The 20400-nt window shown below is 42.2% G+C and overlaps 1 protein-coding gene across 3 annotated transcripts in view; it reads left to right on the forward strand.

Annotated features, from left to right (window-relative positions):
* mpp7a (membrane protein, palmitoylated 7a (MAGUK p55 subfamily member 7)) overlaps positions 1 to 20400 on the forward strand; it is a 134425-nt gene that overhangs the window by 21627 nt on the left and 92398 nt on the right. The window contains exons 1-2 of one of the 3 annotated variants that reach the window (XM_037078461.1): positions 1442 to 1621; positions 9204 to 9363. In XM_037078461.1, coding sequence (XP_036934356.1) covers positions 9327 to 9363 — 37 coding nt within the window. In that variant the 5' untranslated portion in view covers positions 1442 to 1621; positions 9204 to 9326. Of the gene's footprint in view, positions 1 to 1441; positions 1622 to 2074; positions 2256 to 9203; positions 9364 to 20400 lie in introns of those variants that run through there. The other 2 variants (XM_037078460.1, XM_037078459.1) reach the window with 2 other exon arrangements.

Consider the following 20400-nt stretch of genomic DNA (forward strand, 5'->3'; position numbering starts at 1 on the left):
GGTGCATTATCATCATGAAGCAGTAAACACAGAGTCACATAAGAACACACGCAGTGATGGTTATAACAACACAAAAACCTATAAGATTGGAGCTGAGAGGCATATTACTGTAGAGACATGCTTGACTAAATACCACACTGTGTGTCACATGTACCTGTGCAATATGTTATTGTTCAGGAGGCTGGTACTGTTTTTTTTATTTCTTATTGCAAGAATCACAAAAGCATCTCTTTAATAATGGATTTTGAAACATGTGGAATCAGTGGATTGATGTGATAGCGGAGATGTGTTGTAACAGGTTATATTTCTCAAACTGTAATGTGTTGCAAAACATTCAGCTGTGTGTACGTTGCAGCCTGCATGCCCCCCTTCTTGGGCTTATTGATACTGGGTCCCTCGCTGGCAGTGGATGAGATTACTGGTGCCCATATTTACGGGCATCCCGAGGCACATCTGAGGTCATGATAAGAACATACGACTACACACTGTACAGTTTAGCGCGCCCGCGTGCACACACACACACAGACACACACAGACACACACACACACACACACACACACACACACACACACTCAAGCAGCATGCAGACTTAAACTTCTACTTTCCATGAATTTTTTCTGCACAATGGGAAGACCAAAGTTATTTAGTAAGTAGTTTACTCCATCTAGTGGTCCTTTATTGTCACTACACTCTTTAAAGCAATATATCTGGCTTGAATGATGTATAAATTAATTTTGTCAATTCTAATTTCTATTCACTATTCAGAGTTTCACCATGTATGGATATTTCTGGAAATACATCACAGAGTGTGTTATATGCACTCTACCATCCTGGGTTTGATCAGGTTTTTTGGAGTATCCTTGATGTTTCCGCCACATATGAATGGGCTTAGGAAACTTACCGTTGTTTAGAGAAATCTGGATATATACCAGAACCACTTCAAGGACACCAGGGTAGTGCACCATGTAGACACCTAACCAAACTTTCTAAATGATGTCATCGTGGTGGAGGATGTAGTGAAAACTCGAGGCACACCTGGAAACAGATGATGTGAAAACCTGGATTCTGTCATGATCATACTTTTCAGGCTCTGTGTGAACTCCACATCTGAAATATAATCAACAACAGGACAAGGCTCATAAACGGGAAACTAATATGCATGTAAACATCCTCTTAGGCATATACCAGAGAGAAAGTCGGTAAAGTCCCCGAGTCGTGGAATATTTGGGAAATGTTGCAGTAAATCATTGAAACATGTATTGTGCAACGTTGTTTGATCAGTTCACTCAAGTACAGTGGGATCAGAAATGGTTTAAAGCAACACTTTATAGCCTTTAGCAATCTTTTACAACCTTTGATTGGTTAATGCTCACTCGTTTTGTTTACTATTGAGCTGGTAGTGTGAGGTTAAAAGGAAAAAAAAAAGGTGGAGCATTGTGAGCCTTTAAGGCAGGAACAGAAACTCGATTTTCAGGTCTGTTCAGGTGAGCTGATAGACCTGGTGGATAGGTGTCTTCCTGTATGGGAGGATCTAGTTTGCGTGCTCTGTACTAGTGTAGTGGGAGTGCCCACAGCTGTGTGTGTGAAGCTGCGTTTCTGTTGCAGGAAGAAAGTGTCCAGGTGAGTCCCTGCACTACATTTGTGCCTTTTTTCTTGATTTTTTAATCATCTGCTTTAATGTGTCTTCTTCATTTGTTAGATCAGGTCGCAAATACTTTACACACTCTTAAATGACTTTGACAAATGATCTTCTTTAGTAGCAGTGCATAGATCTTTCAGACAGGAATACTGTAAGGACAAAATGACTTTGACCCTTGATATCCTATTGGTTGTAACTCTAACATTTGGTCATGTATCAAGTTAGTGCTGTAACTAAAAAACAGTGTTGTAAAAGGCACCCAAAAGTCGCACTTGAGTAATGGTAAAGAGATCAAGTTAAAGGGCTGTGAAGATCTCCATTCTAAGTCGGAAATTGATCGAAATGACGTCACATATCGACCTTCGAGATCAGCGTTGGAATTGAGGATTTAGCCACGCCCCCCGGCGTCACGTTAGGTAGGCGTGCCGCGAGGCGGAAGAAAACAAACATACACACACAGCACGTTGTATTGAAGTTAACGTTACCTCATCTAACCTGAAGCTGCAGCCAGTTAAAAGAAAACATGGCAACTGTTGATAGAGGCGACACGTCAACTGAACTCGAACCCTCCCCGCTTCTGTGAAGTTGCCGGCGTGGACATGTATTGAGTTCCCGGTGAGTTATGACAAGAACACTGCAGTTTGTTAGCCGTGCTGTGTGCGTGTAGCATACGCGTCCACAGGCAAAACAACAAATATGGGAAGTACATCTCCACAGGCATCATGAAGGATAGAAACCACGCCAGCCAACTCTTCCGTCCTCGCTTCCACAGTATTCAGCTCGAGTTAAAGCTATATCCAGCGCTGTAGGGGGATTTCTAGCGTCAGGCATGCGACCTTATCAGTGCTGGGAAACCCTGGCTTTAAAGCATTTAATAAGCAAACCTGAACCGCGCCGCGACATGCCATGCAGGGCACACCCGACCACAGAGGTGTTGATTTCCATGTATGATAATGTGAAGGAAAGTTAACTGGAGGTCAGAGCAGTGCCGACTTAGTGGCTTTAACCCAGAGCGACACAAAGCTACATCAACATCTCAACACACCGCAGCACTCTTCACATCTGCTGTGAAGAGCGCACACTGCAGTTACAACAAACAGCCACTAGATGGCAGGAACCCTCCATGACTTCTCCTCTTTTGTTTGCAGTTAGTTTCCAACAAGTAACTGTTACATTTACATTGTTATTAACGTGATTAAATCTGCCTGTAGGGCCATAATGTGGTGCACTGCAAACAAATGATGGAGATTACGTCACTCACTACACCACGTAGACCATCTTTTGAAATAAGAATTAGAAAATGTAATGCATTGTCATGGCATAAAACCAGCGATGAAAAGAAGAAGTAATTGATCGACAGACCTTAAAATCCAATCGAATCGAGGATTTTGAGAATCGTGTCACCCTTAGTTAAGATATTCAGTAAAAGTGGTGGTCGGCGATATGAATAGTGCCTCAGTAAAAGTCTTAAAGTATCTTTTCTGGCAATAAGTTGATACATTTAAAAAAAATAAATGGCTCTGAGGCATCATGCTACCTGCAAATAATAAGTTACTAAAGTTATCAAATAAATGTAAAAATGTAGACATGTTATTTTCCCCAAGGTTGTACTTCTCATATGCATATGCATGCACCAACTTATTTTACAGCTCAATCCAGTATGACATGACATGACGCCGCCAGCTCATCCCACCAGAGCACTTGAACTAATGCCTTTTAATGTCTGATGTTTGAATCACCACACCTTTTCAGTTAATCCTGTGCACTAGCTTAATATAGATTGAAAAAATGTCCTTGAGCACAGTACTCATCTAAATACACAGTTTTATTCCGTCGGTGCCTCCAATACCACACACACAAAGTAAATGGTGCCAGGGATGAAGTAACTTCTTACAAGTATTAGTCAAGTCTGTATTTAAACTCGTACTTAAGTAAGCATGGTACCATGTAATCCACTCAGTTACTTTAAAATCATAATTGGGTTGTGAGTATAATTTGAATTGATATCTATACCTTCCATCTGCACTTTTGCACCCAATAAGGCTATCCTGTCCGATCTCAAACAGGCCAATTAAAGCCCTGACGCACCAACAGAAAGTCACTAATCTGTGCAGCAGGCCCAGGTTTGGAGAGCTGGTGATGACCACTGAGCAGAACAGAGCAGGAGTTGGGAATAATTTGGTCTGAACATATGGAGAAACAGAAACCCCTTTGACTGAACTCCTGCTATCGATAATGCATTAAACATCAACGGTTAAAAAGTCACTAATGCCCTGAGAAGAAATACTTTGTACTTTTACTTAAGTATATTTTAATACATGTAGTTCATTTACCGTTTGGTAAAATGCCAGTAATGTAACGAGCACAGGTTTCCAGCACTCCTTTCCAGCACTGAATGTTCACACAGTTACCATAGAGGCAGCATGTTTTAACTCATCGACCAGGCGTTATCTGTAGCGTTCTGCATTGAATATCTACCACACTAGAGGCTCCTAGTGTGTCACCTTTGATTTTCTTGGAGTCCCCTGACTCATATTCTTCCATATCAGTGAAACATCTTTCCATTTCTCTTGTAAATGAGATGACTCAGTTTTTGTTTTTTTTTGTACAATGAAACGCTCCAGGTATTTGTGTGTTGAGACAGCTGAAAGGGGAGAGTGACATCATGACTTTGGAAAGACAGCTTGACCTAAACACAGATTTCTATCTCTCTCTTTCTGTGTGTGTGCGCGCTAACAACGCACGTGTACGTACACATAAGCAGATGTATTTTATGTGGAAAGACTGGACGCTTATGAGCAACTCGTGGCAGAGTGCTGGTTCTGAGCTGTCAAAGAAATCCCACCTGAGACCAAGAGAAGAGAGCTCACTTTTCCCATTTCTCTGCTAACTTCTCACATTGAATGAAGCCTTTTTTTTTTTCCTTGATGTGCACTTTTCCTCGTCACGGGGTAATAGTCTTCATTGATATTCCACATTTGCTCCCCTAATCTCTTTCCATATGCTTTTGAGTTGTATTCACATACTTCTTTCTATTGCTCATCGCTATTGCTGCTCTTCCACATTCCAGGGACGTCAGCCTTGCCAGGCACTGCTGAGTCTTAATTTAAGCAGCCCCAATCCCTCGTAAAGCTAACTACTATTAACGAGAAGTCGTATGGCACACGCCTGAAAACACAATCCTGTCCTGCCAGCGTCATACACCTCATGCTTAATAGGAATCGACGTGGTGACATTTTGGCAGTGCTTTGCAGAGGCAGGAGAAAGACATTATTTAACAATGTGTTTTTCCACTGAAGAAACTGAAAAAGGCAAAGGGCGCTGGCATCGGGAGGATTTTCGATTTTCTTTTTCTTTTTTCTGGAAGCTGTATAATTATTTCAAAATGTCATGTGGATGAACATTCCGTTTGACCACGGTTTAATACACTGCAATTATGCACAGCCCATTGAAATGTAGTTCCACCATGTGCCTGTGTGTAAATGAGTGTTCGCCTCTACCGCAGTTGGACACACTGCAATTATACTCTTACGATTGTGTCATGTATGGTTGTGTTCATGTGGCTGTAACTCTATCCACTGCTGTCTGTCCGACCTTGCACTTTGTGATTCCTACAGGCTGATATGATGTAGAGGAGCTGAAATACAAATTGATATTACATCTGTCTTAACAGCTACCCCGTACCAATCACCCAAAGCCGAAGCTCACCAATGGGGCGTGAAGTAAAAGAGCATAGTTTTCCATAAAAGGAACAATTATGTATTTTTTTTCTTTTAAATCCACGTGGTAGCGAATCACTCTTCCTCGGTCTGTTCAGACATGTTACACTATTTTTCTCTCCAAACAGTGACACAGAGCAAATATTTGGAAATGCCTGTCATGAACTGGAAGGTTGTGTGCTACCACTTTACCTTGACCTTTTAATATGAGTGCACAAGAACATGCAATAACAAGATAATGTGCCCTTTATCATGCAGCTGCTTGTCTACACCAAGTGTATTTAATAACTTCAAGTCTGTAGCCTTGGATGCTGTCACTGTGCAGATTTATGAGGTAGAAGTCAGGGGGCAATTTACATGGTAGTTGGAGGTTGGCGGTAGCAAGATGCGGATATTTTTTGTGCAACTGGACCTGTTTTATGAGAATCTCATAATCTAATAGTTATATGAGTGCACTGTATTCTCTGATCTCCTTGATAACATTAAAAACATTTGCCATTTTGAACTATATTCTTTCAGCAAAGTTCTTTAATGGCTCCCTGTGTTAAAATAACACTATTCACTTGGAAACTTTGGCTCCATTCTACTTTAAACACTACCGAATTTCAGGTGTTTTATCAGCTTTAGTTCTGAAATTCTCAAATGATACCAGACCTTACAAAGATTGACCTTTTGAAAGCTTGGGGAAGGCAAAGTAGCTTTTCATCAGGTCAAGATTGGATAGATTTGTGAAGACAAAAGCAGCAGCGAATTGGACAGAAAAACCTGATCTTTGTTTTACAAAAGTCTAAGATAAGTGCAGAACCAAGTGCCCACAATGTTCCAACAGACATAACAAAATTGGTAACCTGAGCAGGTGTCAAACCCGCTGCCAGATAGATCTTCTATCATCTCACTGAGGACTGGTGTAGATAAACTCATCAAATTGGATCGGATCAACAGACCTTTAAGCTGTTATATAGCTTTGGAGCAAACTGGTCCTTTGAGCTGTAACCAGAGCAGGTGTGACAGGGGTGGCTTTGGATGAGACGTAAGTCATGTGATGGGGAGGATCAGTGTCATTCATGGTGGCCCAGTAAAAACCCTTGCCAGTAGCTGGCCTTCATGTTACTTGAAGTGGGATAATCCAGGACAGGAAAACCCAACACCCCAATAGCACCCCGGGAGGTTTCAGTGGTGCTAAATGGCAGAGTTGACCTGCAGCGTCCTGTCGTTGTGCTCCGTTTGCAGGAGCAGATGGAGGCAGCATAATTTCAGAACCATTCCAACACATGAACCCCGTGAATGCTTCAGTGCAGGAAATGTTTTTCTATTAGTTTCCTTTCCTGATGAGGATCTCATTGTCTTTTGGCCAGCTGCTTTAGACGGGGATCTTTCCATAGTCCAGTCTATCCTCGTAGGAAGGGAATAAGCAAATGATTAAGTAGTAAAGCTGATATAAAAAGTTGAAAATGTAGTCATGACAGGTCTTGCAGTGTTTTTCACTGTCAGTCATTCACCTCCTGACTTTTACACCTCTTGCTAACTTCATCAACATCCAGCTGAGAATTGGACGGCTCCACCCGTGCCCCCCGTCGACTGAACGGACAGGCTTGTTTTTGAAAAGGGAAGAAGAATAACAGTCCTTTACACCTACTTGTTTCCGTCTTGCCACAGACCTATCCATCCATCACCGTGAGCTATTTTCTCTTTAAATAGTGATTGTGTTTCACACAAGACTAAGCAGACACGGACAGCGTCCCCTGACGTATTTCTTGGTCCAGGTCTTGGTTAGGCAGAGGGGCTTCAGGCTGTGTCACAGCTGGCTTTTCAGGCTGCAGTCGTGCATGTTCCCACTAGATGGTGCCAGAACCTTTTAAAGACGTCAGCCTTCACAGGGTAATGAACATCTCATTGCAATTAAGCGTATCCAATCTCTTACCCACATGGTAAAGTGTCCCTTCACTCCCTCCCAAGACCATCTGATATTGTGTGATCTGAACAGACACGGTTGGAGCATGTGAGGAATGTTTCTTCAAGTCAGTCTGTTATGATCCTTTTGGGCCATTTAAAAAGTCCCAGGTGTTCCCGGTTGTGCGACATGCTTCCTGGCGCTCAGAAAGATCCTCAAATGGAAAGATGGATCCTTTCTCTGTTTTGGGAATATGTGGTCATTCCCTTTTGGATGCAACAAAAGGAGAACGACTGATATTACAGTGCGGCATACCTTAGGAGTATTCCTGTCCCTTGTCTTTCCCTTAGTCTGTCATTCCAATCACAAAGTGTTATGGCAAAACCGTGCTCTCTGTGAAACAGTGAACTGATTTAGCATGGGTCAGTTCTCTTGGCATGAGCTCAGTGGCTGTTGGGTTCAGTCCCCTGTTCATACCGGCCTGCTGGAGAGATTTTGTGGTCACAGCTCGAGGCGCCGCTGCCCTGCTCTGCTGGCCCTCTTCACCTATTTTATTGAAGCATGCAAAGGGTTGAACAGCACTGAACTCCGATTTCATCAGATTTTTCGTTATGCTCAAGAAAAACGATGGACAAATCTGGTCTACACATTGGTGCTGGCTTGCCATAGTAGCAAGGTTTTGAATTTGTCTCACAGATCTCTTCTTAATGGAAAATCTATCCTTTCTTAAGTGCTTTTTGATGATTGCACCATATTTTGTACATTTCAATCCAGAAGAAAAATATTCTTCTGATATGCTGTCAATGGCTTGCTTACCTGCTCACTCAGGCATCTTCTAGACTTCACTGTATAGATGCTTTTTCCACAAGGCTCATTTGGGGTCTGCAGGGCCCTGAGGTGAGTTCACATCACAGTCTGTCAGACAGGCGTGGTAGCATTTTGCTATGTGGGTTGACATCTTGGCAGGTTTGAGCGTTGACCCTCTGCATCTGTTTGTACACACATGCAGGGAAAAACACCAGGAAATAATCACTCCTGTGCAGCTGTCGGTGCGGGGGCAGAGTGAGAGATTCCTTACAGAGAACATATTTGTTATGGTCATATCTGCTCCACTTTTCGGCCTTCTGAGACGGACATAAATCACAGCATTTCAGACTTGCAGTACGCGTGGCTGACAATACCATAACAATTGACAGGTGGTCTTAATGCACTGGAAGGGCGCAGGCGTCGTTGATGTCCTTGTCTCCGGCCAAGAGTTTCTGAGTCAGCCGTTGCACACTGTGACTCAGAGTTCACCCAAATAACCAATAATTACATACATGTCATGGCCGATAGCGATAAGATAACTGACAATTTGACATTAACGTAAGTTCATGCACACCTGAGGGGAAGAAAGGCCAATATGTAATGAGCAACAGGAGGTGATACCAGGTTCTCTCAGGTGTAAATCGGTGAAGTCTGTGTTAATGCGAGGTGCTGTTGAAGGTTAACTGAAGCACTGCAGGCTTACTTCAGGCACACCTGAACTGAGCCCTGGATGTCGCAGAAACGCCGCTATTGTCAAATGAATAGTCATATACAATTTTTATTAAGGGGATGACCGTATATTTGAGACTTCACTTTTTAGAAAACCTATCATCCACAGTTCTCTGTTGCATTGTGGGTCTTTTCAACCCCAGTATCTTAAAGATAACACTATATAGCACTTTCAAGGGTTGAAAAGGATTTGGGACCTGGACTCTGATGTATATGTGCGGTCCCAATATATGACCAAGGTTTTTTTGGACTGTTCATACAAAAAATAGATATTCCTATATCCATGATTTCCATGTCTGCGGGAAGATATGAGATCCTATAACACGCACTCAACCCAGTAGCTGACTGACATGGCGACATGACATGCGGCCACTCGGCCATTTGACAAGTAGGCTCTAAAATCTTGTTCTCTTGCAGGGCTCCATGGCGTAAAGCCTGTCGGCACATTCAGCTGGTCCTCGGGGAGAGCTGCCGCTACTCTGACACCTCGCTGCCAATTTCCCAAGCCTGAGGGGAACCAGGAAGCAGCCGGCAGGAGCCATGCCTGCCCTGGCCACCGGAGCCGGCCATGAGCCAGGTACCGACCCTTAGGCCAGTAACACAATCCAAAGCACAAAACCAGTAAAATGTTTGTCTTCTAGCAAACATTACAGAAGTATTTTTGACTCCTATTTTCACGTCCATCATAAGTGCACAAACAAAGGGAAAATAATGCAAGGGTCATCCCTGCCTTAAATTTAATATATATTTCTTGAAATGTCAGTAGAGCATGGTCTTATGCCCTCAGCATAAAGCTGTAAGGAAATGTAATTTCAGATTGCAAATGGATTACTCTTAACAGGGGTAGACCGTCTAACAATGTGGTCGGTCCATTTTCACTTTGTTTGTGTCCTGCCAATTGAAGAACACAGCATCGCAAGTAACCATGCCCTGCAAATTTACAGTGAAACAATATAGAACAAAATATGCTCTGTTCAGAGGTGTATGTTTGTGTGTGTATGCATGCGACATCAGAGTGAGGAACGTCAAGCTTGTCAGTGCCGAGAGAGCTGCCAGAAATCTCCACCTCTCCCCTCAGCAACACTATCCTCTTCTTAGTCTGTGTTAATAATCGGCTACATCATCACACACGTACATGCACACACACGGAGAGCTCAACAAGCGCGAGAGAGCAAAAGGACAAAGGGAGAACAGACATTAAGTCCCACTCTGATGGATAAAGAGTGTGTGCCTTTCTGCGTCCAGACCTTTAAAAGAGTTACCGTAGCCCCCGCCGTACTGGAAATTTGTGCAGACAAAGTAGAAAGCCAGACCGTCAATTACGATTAGAGTCATTTCGGGCAATTACCGGCAAAGGCTCAGATTTCCAAATAAAACACGTAAAGACTCCTCCGGCCCATCTCCTCTGCTTCTCCCTTGATGGTCCTGTGAAGCTGGGTGTGTGCAGGTGAAACATGATGAACATTATGGATGAACGTTACGTCACTGATCTCCACGTCTAGTGAAATCACAAATACTTCTGGCTGTCCTGGCATTTGTACTAACAGGCGTTGCACCAGCGTTTGCACAGAACGCTGGTAGTTTCCCTCTTGGTATCATGATAAAGCTGCTGATTTAAGAGATAAAGCTCTGTTAGAATGATGGAAAATTTGCTGCTGTTCTCACTTTGATCGGTTAACACATTTTGTAAGCTCAAGCAACTTTTAGTGGACACACTAATTAAATGTCCGTCTCAACGCTTTCATGTGCTTCCCCAACTCAACATTTCAACACTTGAGGTTCATGATGGCCAAACAGTTGAAGTGTGTGGAACATTTACTCTGGTTTTATGAGGATAATGATTGATAAACAGGTAGGGTCTGTGACATGGGAAGACGTAAAATGACTATAATGTGTTCATATTTGCCAACATTGACCATTTCAAGAGGTGTACTTGATTCAATCAATTCATTGCCTCTGATTTATTTACATTTATCTTATAGAATAGAATCTTATAATGATAAGCAAAGACATCATACACAAGTAAGACTAAAACTTAGAATTGTTTGAGCTTGTGAAATGTAGCAAGTAGAGGGGTGAGGAGTTTTCTCCTCGCTCCATTTCCCAGGACAGGGACACGGTCAAATGATTACTGTACATGTTTTATTTCTGTGTGTAGCAGGGCTGGACCAGGAGGGCTACTCATACTACATACCAGTAAGACCCCCATTTAACGCAATGACCCATGGGATGATTTTTTCCAAATAGTCTATGTATGTATGTTATTGCAGGCCTCTCTGGTGAGTTTGGCGCTCCACAACGTCTCTATTGCAGCAATAAGTTCGTCCTTGTTGCGTGGCTTTGCTTCACGTCTCACAAAGTCCTCCGAGGCATGCCAGACGAGTTCAATCAGGTTCAGATCCGGTGACCTACAGTATTAAATGGAAAAGTTAAACATTAGTGCCTTGACAGAATAAAAACCAGACGCATCCAGCTGTAATTAAAATCATAAGTCACTTACTCTGGCGGGGTTCGAACCCAGTTAATTCCCTGCTGCTCTGTGGAGACACTGGCTGCAGTGTGTTTGCTATTGTTGTCTAAAAGGACAGAAACAAAAGGAGAAATTAGTCATTGTGCATTGTGGAGCCCATGTTAAAAGAAGTGAATGATATGTCGCCTAGCCTACCCTGGAAGGACCAGGCATGGCATGAAGACAGAGTCTCTCAAGTCTCTCAGTTTTTTTTTTTTTTTTTGTTTTTTTATGATATCATCTCATCCTTTTAAAATCGCCTATCCATAATACCTGTTGGTAACATAACATGTTGCAGAGAGGAAGATTTACAAATCTGCCATTTACTCACAACTCACTATCAAAAATCAACAATGGTCCTTGCGTGAAAATCCTCTCCAAACGCAAAGCTTTACTAGAAATTGGACACACAGCTTTCTTCCTGTGGTACTGTAATGTAGTAAAAAGTAAGTAAGCAAGCTGTATTTTTCATTTACTTTGTCACTTTATACAGCTTTGTGTTCCTCCTGATTATGGTTTTTCAGCAACGGCTCCCATGTTCCCAGTTTACATTTAGGGCCTTGAGCAGATGATTTTGTCCAAAGTGATTTCCAGTAATTCATATATAGCTGGCTGCCATGCACGTTGCCATCCAGCACATCAGGAGCAGTTTGGGGTTCAGTATCTTGCCCAAGGACACGTTGTCATGCAGAACAGGGAAATCGAACCAGTGATCTTCCAATAACAAGTTGCTGGCTCGACCGCTGAGCCACAGACGCCTGGGTTTAATGGGACTTGATAGGGAAGTTAAAAGCCCACTTATCCAAAGGTGCTGATCCGATTGCTTCCAGAGGCCCATAGCTGCAGACAGCAAGAAGTTTCCCACAAACGAGTGTTTATATCACGTAGGTGAAGTCAACATTGTGGGAATGAGACCGGGTTAAATACAAGGATTTGGGATTTTTTTTGGTACTACTACTCTTACTACTGTCAGTTGAGTCCTCCACTCAGGCTGTCAACATTCTGTCCCACATACGCAAGTCCTAATCTTTGTTAAAGTTTCAAAGTTTTAATGGCGTTTCTATGTGAATGCCTTCAGCATTCTCAGCCAGTTATGTTTACCTAAAACTCTGAAGAATCTCAGCCACAGACTCAAAATGAGAGTAAAAAAAAAAACGTCAGCCAATTTTGATCCCAAGTCCCTGTGGGACCGTAATTATTAACATTTATCTATTCTGTCGGCTATTCTTTACACACCAGGAATGCTTGAAAGTTGAAGTAACTAGTTTTCAATTTGACAAAGCCAAAATAGGTTTTTATGGGACAGTTGTTGGGACAGCTCTCCCCCAGCTAACAAACCAAAAGCACACAGCGAGAGGTTTTTATTCATGATTACCAATATTGAGTTGCTGACAGCGCCACATCAGTAGATCACAGTGCCTCTTGCCCTCAAAAAATATTAAAGGTATGATCATTTTTGTCATCTTGAAATCTCAGATGTTTGACATAAAGTGTTACAGTCAGCAGTAAATACTTCACTCTTGATAGTGTGGCCTGGTCTGAAAAACTAAAATATCTGGCACCGTTTGTTCTAAGTATTTTAATTTATGGCTGAGGAGTAGAGCTAGAGATGGGTGATGTGTAGTTTCAGTTTAGAGAACACCCACAAGAGCTACAGAACCCTCTCCATAGTTCTTGAGATTTGGCATGTAGGTAGCAACACCTCAGCAGACAAACAATACCTCCTGTATATGCGATGGCTGCCAATAAATACAGAAATTACCATGTCTTGCCAGGACTTTAGCAGTCCTGCCATCTGCAGACCCCTCAACACCAGCCCCACCACACACAAACACAGAGAGAAGATAAAGTACTGCGCTCAGGCTTTTAACATAACAGGAAAAATATTATCATTAATTCAACTATTCTTTAGTAGCAGCTCTCCTATTTCCTCGCCAGATTTTGGCAGGAGACTGTGTGAGTGTGTATGTGTCGATCTTATTAAAGTCCTCATCGTTGGAGTGTTTGGAGAGCAAACACGTGGGCAAATGAATGGAGGGCACATGTAAGATCATACCTTCGCTCTCTCTTTCTACTGCTCTGTCTCAGCCCAAATATACAACAGGGCCTTGTTTGAATTAGATTCTAATAAATGAAACCAAAAAGTGAAAAACAATTAAAATACAAGTTAAAAACAATAAAATGTTGGAAAACTGGCCTTAAAGTACGGCCATGGGGAGTGCTGGAGAGGCTGTCTCAGTGATTGGGTTACTGCGGACTCATTTCACTGTGTGTCTATAAGGTTTTTCATAAATGCTTTGGAAGCAGATTAATGACAGGGCTTTAGTTGATGATGCTGGCCCTGATCTTGGTATTTGAAACCTTTTGTCTCAGTCTGTCCAATCCATGCTCTCTGCAAAACCCTGCCCGGTGCTAGAGGACGCTGTTATGTGACATTTTCTTGGCTGTTATTCTCTGGATTTAGTACACAAACACGCATTAATTCACATTCTAATGAGGCAGCCAATAAGAGACATAAAATTACCTTTTAATTATGCAGACACTTGACAGGACTGATCATGGGGAGCCTGCTCCAAAGAGACTTTCAGGCGATAAATCAAAGCTCAGCTCAGATTAACCTGAACACTCTGCAACCCAACCTCCCCTCCAACAGAGCTCTGCAGCTGCTCTCTGCAGGTCTGTTCTCTCCTCCAGAAAGCTGCTGGTAAGTCATTTCTCCTTCTGTTCAGCCGTGATGGAGTTTTGTTGGGGACAGATAGCTGTTACACCCCCACTCAGTTTGGCTCGGCTCATCTCAAGTTTATTTCAGCTCCCACTCAGGGATCTGCAGACAGACGAACCCAGCCCACTCCTCTGTCTGCTACACGCCATTTATCTTCCTGCTGAACTCCAGTCGCTGCAAGGTTAAGTTTTGCGTATTTTTTTTACATTGTGTGGGTGTTTGTGTTTAGCTGCCATTATATTGTTGGCTCCCAAAAATCTGTACCTACCCCTAGGAGATGTCTAATCGACCTCGATGGAACACTCACCCCCCTGCAAAAAAAAATTAAAAATTATAATAATAATAATAATATGAACAGAGGCATGAGAACAGTAATTTATGAATAAATGTGAATCTTCTTAATACTCAACTAATTGTTGTTCACATGACAATAAAGGAGATCAAGGGTTTAATTCAAAATTTAGAAAACTGAATTGTGAAACAGTTCTCTGTACGCAATGATGTGAAGGACCCGGAGTTGGTTCAGTAATAACTTTCCCCATCACTTGATGAAGGTCGTACAATAATGGCAGCTTCATTGTCTGCAGATGTGGAGCGTTCTCAGCTGCTTCCGTCTCTGCTCTCCCATCAGAGACTCTCAGACTTACAACATCTGGTTTATGCCATTCCTTGGTCCATGGGCCTCCTGTAGTGAGAGTAGGTGTTGGCTCCTTGTAGCCCCATTTCCTCCCTGCTTCTGTACTTATGTGATGCAGTTTTGCGGTGGAATGCGGTGATAGTGGAGACAAACATTAATATTCTTTGGATAATAGAGATAGTAGTAAGTTATTACAAAAGTTAGGTTTGAATAAATTCAAACTAACATATTTTTAAATTGATTAGAACTCCTACTACAATACAATACATATTACAATACAACCCCCACTTTGCGCCTTGAGATTGGGATGATACTTGGAGGTTTATGTCATGTCTCTGGTCCTGTCATTATTGCTGACCTCCTGAAGCAATGTCAATGGACTGCACATCCCTGCACATTAATCTAGCTATCTTACCTGTGGCAGCCTTTTTATAAACTTCTGCAAAGATCCTGAGAATGACTGCTTTTTAAGAATAGTTGAGAAATGTCATGCCCTATTCTCTATCTAATACTTCATTTTAATATCAACATCTGCTAAATTACAAGGAAATCCAACTATATGTTTCTCTAAAGTAAATATAGGTATTTTATCAAGGTTCAGACAAGCCCTAGTCTGCATACAAACGTAATTCAATTCTAACATTAAGTGCCTTTCCCAATCCTTATTTTGGTCACAGATCATGGAAAAACAAGTCTAACAGATCCCTAATTTCACGACCCATTCAATAATTTTAATGTTAAGTATATCTGATTATTTTAACTCTCAGATATCCAAATTGGTGCCAGCCTAAAACATCCAGTATCTTCAACCTATATTATTTTTTAAATTACAGCTGGATGATGATTTTCTAAGATGGTCTATATTCATTTTATTTATCTAAAGTAATAAAAACAGTCCACACACTACATAATGCTCTACGAACATTCATTACACCCAAGTTACCTTATGTGTGGTCTATCTTGTTTGGACGTCCACACTTTAAAAAACTTTTTGTACATACAGAACTGTGGCCATTTCTGCTCTTGCTCCTTTTCCACCTCTGGTCATGGTGTGGAATAAGTTAGGTTTTAACTGACAGTTCTGCCCAAAGCTGCTGCTAATTCAAGTGCTTGCTGACAAGCCCTTCGTGTGTCATTAATGTAACTGCATGGTGCCCCTCAAACCATTCACCAGAGACTAGCCAAAATACTTGCACATACATTCGAGCACGCACTTCTGAAGACCCTGGTGCCCTTTTATTAACCTCATTAAGATTAACTGTGATTCAAAGCCATACCTGTCCTCTCTAGGTTTACAGCCCCCGCACAGCATTTAAAGATAAGGGTGGTTCAGTCATGCACAGCTGTGGAGGAGGTGGGCGACACTCACATGAAAGACTTCACATGGAAATCTTTCGATGGGACAACGCTTTTACCAGATACACTAATAAGTTATTGGCTACACGTGTGCATGTTTGTGCGGAAGCAATAGCTGAGCAGTTCCAGCCGTTTTATTCTCCCTCGCTCCCCTGTCAGAGAAGGTGATGGCTGTGAAATGATACTAAATATGAGATACAGATATTACTGTAGTGAAGCACTTTGTCACTGCATTGATGCGTCCACATACATGTACTCATATGTAGGACAAATGCATATGTTGAAAACTTGAATAATTCAAATTCTATGATATCAATATGGCATTATTGTTTTTTTTTTTTCTTTTTCTCTGTCAAGGTTAACAGCAGTACATTTTTCCATCCTGATGTCAAGAATCCAAAACATCTGGCCTCAGCCGGTCTCAACTCTTGGGAGACATTGGGGATGGTTGGGGGAGGACTTTGGGGAGGACAGGGGGGGATCACTTTCCTCTGGGGGCTTCCAGCCATTTGTCGTGGTCCCTGGCCAATAGCCAGCTCCGTGCCGCAGTGATACAGTACTGAAACACAAGGATTTGTTGCCACTGGAAGAGCTCCCTGTTTCCAGTTACATCAGAACTAAAATTTCCACATCGTTTTAGCAAAAAAAAAAAAAACTGTCAGAGGAAGCAGATGTAAAAGTAAGAAATCAAGGGCGTGACTGGAAGTGGGAAATGATGACCTTTAAATGTTTGAATAGGAAGAATTCTTTTACTTTTAGTTGAGGTGTGATGATGTCTTCGCTCCATCTCCCTGCTCTCCTTCAAAAGCACACAGGGTGCTGTTTGGTTATTGTTGAGCAAGACATGATCACTTGCATTAGAAAGAACCTGAAAAACAGCTTTACGGACCATGTCTCCTGTTTGACATCAAGGCACTAGGATGTTGAGTAATCGCCTGCAAATTTGAGTCACTGAAAGATTTTGAGAGTGAACTTAAAGTGGCACATTTTGCTATAAATGTATGAACAAAATGAAGTCTTTCAGGTGGTGTTGGCACACTTGCCTCTGATATCCCTGGAAGACTTGTTTGAAATAAGAAGCTGGCCAGGGCTTTGGACAGAACATGCAGGCCTTTGCCAGCAAGTCTGCCGCTGCTCCATCGCCACATTAAGCAGAGGTGGCGGGTCATTTGGATCTGGTCGGGTTGTTGTGGCCTCTGTGTTTTGTCTACCGTGTTAGAGCAAATCTAAGCATAGCTGGCTCTGACTTGGCCAACAGTGGCCTTTCATTTCATCTGGGAAAAAAAAGTCCTGGATGACCACTGCCAAACTCAGCCTTGCCACAGACTTCAAGTCATCCAAAAAAACATGAGGCTGGCACTCTGCTTTATTATCCATCCTCAACATCTCATTTTCATCTGGCCTCCATGATACTGTCTCTGTCATCATCTTCGTTTCCCCAGGCATTCCTAACTTTATGTCTTTTCTCCATGTTTTATTCCTCTCACTCTGTCTTTCCTTGTGTTGCACGTCTTTTGAGTTTCCAGGAAGTGTGGCTGGATGGATGCTTGAAACTACTGGGAACAACAAAGTTCTCTATCCAGCTTGCTCCCAGCACCCATGACACCCAGTGAAAATTATGGGTGCGACTTCTGGCACGTTACTTAACCAGCACTGGCCTTTTCCACGGTAACAGGATGCTAATTGGTAGGGCCAATCATTCATTCATGAAGATCTGAGTTAGCGACTTTGGCAACTGAATACTACTGAAAAGATTATTAACGCTTAGCCCACTAGACTAACTCTTCTAAAGCCTTAAAAGTGTGGCCGGCGTGTCAATTATTTTCATACTTTGTTATTCACGCAACGTCTGGTGAGAAACCGAAGTATCACCCATAATTGCCTCCCAAGTAACCCCACTAATAACCTCCCAGGAAACTCGTGGCTAATTCCTGCTGCAGGTGCTTCCACTCAAGCCTCACTTGTCTGCAATGTGATTGTGAAAGCTGTTGTAGCCGAAAACACTGCTGGCTCTTCAGGTTGCTGACAGATCTGGCAGACTATATGCATTCAATTATGTTGATTACACTTGTACTTTTGTCCCGAGCTCTGTTTTCAATGTGCTGACAGCCCTTTGAAGTGTAAAGGTGGGACGAAGCGTGGAGCATAGGACATTTGAGGCATTTCATACATGCTTTTCGATGGCATGTTGAAAATATGATGAAATTAAGTTAATCCTTTTTGACCTTTTCTGGCCTATTTTGGCTCTGAAAATGCAACTTTGATTCTGCAACCATTTTTGTTCCCCCTGAATGCTGTTCTGAGGCAGTGCCAAATAATCTTTGTAAGTACTAATTTGACAGACATCCAGAGAGTCTTTTATATGATCGGAGTGACGGCCCACTGTACTTCCTGAAGTCCCTTTTCCATGCTGTGGAGGCCTATCTAACATCTTGCACAAGCCACTCTCTCGTCTTTTTCTTCCAAACGGTGCTGAGACCATGAGACTGAAATATCATTGAAAATGTCAAAAGACTTTAATGGACACCTGCTGTTCAGTTCATGAGCAGACCTTATACACTGCTCTAAAAAAAAATTAAGGGAACCCTTTAATCACACATAAGATCTGGATGAACAATTTATTGGCTCCATCCAAATCACCACCCTCTGGATTTCTGTACGAGCCCTGCCGGACTTCGGTCATACATATCCATGCCGGGCACAAGGGGCCTGACTAGTACAACCTTTAAGTTATTTATCTTTCAGCTAATCAGTATAGTTTAAAAGTACAGATCAGCGTTTCCTGTAAGTACATTTACGAACAGTTATTTTTCCTGCAAAACTTGTTGCGACTGCATATATGGGCCATCCTGGAGGAGCTGGACTACCTGTGCAACCTTATGCTACCAGTAGTGCCAAGAACACTAGCAGAACACAAAAGTAGAGAAAAAAAATCAGTCAGGAAGGATAGGGAGAGAGCAGTTGTTTGATATCACCACATGCCAGACCATTCCCTTTCTGGGGATTGTCTTGCTTTGGCCTCTCTATTGCACCTGCCGTCACTTTCATTTGCACCAAAGCAAACTGATTCATAATCACTCGTGAAAAATAGATAAATTGTTTTGGGTTTTGACTCTGTGTTTTACTGTGACGATTAAGTGTTCCCATGAGTTTTTTGGGCTGTGTATATTACTCCTCTTTACACTCTTCCATGGTCTACCACTGTTATATCCCAAACGGAATACTGCTTGGCTCTGTGTAAGTTTAAGAATTGCAGCATCTGCTAAGCTAGTACATCTTTTTAATACTGTGTAATCTCATGTCAGGTAGAGGATGCCGTGCCAGTCAAATTGTCAAGTAATCCAGCGAACCAATGTTCCCTCTGCTGGGAGTGGACCTGTAGCGCCAGTTGAAAACTGACAGAGCTTTTACTGGTGGTGGTCTGAAGTGTTTTATTCCTCTCAGCAATTCCTTGTGACCTTGTCTTACAATTGGACCGACAACAACACTGTAAGAGCTAAAACAAAAAACAAAATACAAAGCTATTAGTTCATTAGCTCCTTGACCTTTCTCTATCAGTTTTTTACTGTCATTTAGTTCCTTTTCCGTTTATGAACCCTTTCAAAACTAAATGTACCTGTTTAACCGGAAATGTCCAAATGAAATACCTAAAATAATACATGGTAAATAAAAACCAACATGCACTATGTTGATGTCCTTTACAGGACCGATGACATATTCTGTCCTGTCCTGTGTTGGCTGTGAATAAGGGGACCTAAACACCTCTCCTTTTGTTTGGCACTCTACTCGGGTTGAATCCATCTTCCCACCCACTGTCTGTCTGTCTAGAGTTTCTCCCTTTGGACAAAAATGTGTTTACATTCGTGCTGGAATCATCATCGGGTAATTGTTATTTCTTCCTGTTGCAGAAAGCCATCACTCCACGGCCTTTTCATGGTGTTCCTTCTCACCGTTGTCTTTAGAGTCATCATTCTCTTTCTGTCTGCACACATGTTTTATTCAGATGTTATTTATTTCAGTGTGTGTCTCAGATGTTGTGTTTTCTCACTGATTCTTTCCTTAATTCATTTTCCTCTTTGCTGTCTATCGCTAGCCTCTTTTACACAGCCCTGTTTCAGGAGGGATTATTTTGCCTTTAATCCTGCCTCACTGTTCTGTATAAAAGGTAAAAAGGCAGAATTGGGGGACATTGTTGTTCCTCCTTAAAGCTGATAGTGGAAGTAGTGACCAAGCCCAAAATAGCCGTGCAACCCACAACTGGGAGATCTAGCAGCGGTGAGCAGCTAACTCAACTCGTTTTCGTAAGGCAGTGTTTGAAATACTGACCCACTACATTCCCATCTACCCCCTCATCCTCTCAGCAGTCTGGTCTCATAAACATGTTTTTTTT

Source organism: Acanthopagrus latus, chromosome 19 (genome assembly GCF_904848185.1).
Source record: "Acanthopagrus latus isolate v.2019 chromosome 19, fAcaLat1.1, whole genome shotgun sequence".
NCBI classification, from domain to species: Eukaryota; Metazoa; Chordata; class Actinopteri; order Spariformes; family Sparidae; genus Acanthopagrus; species Acanthopagrus latus.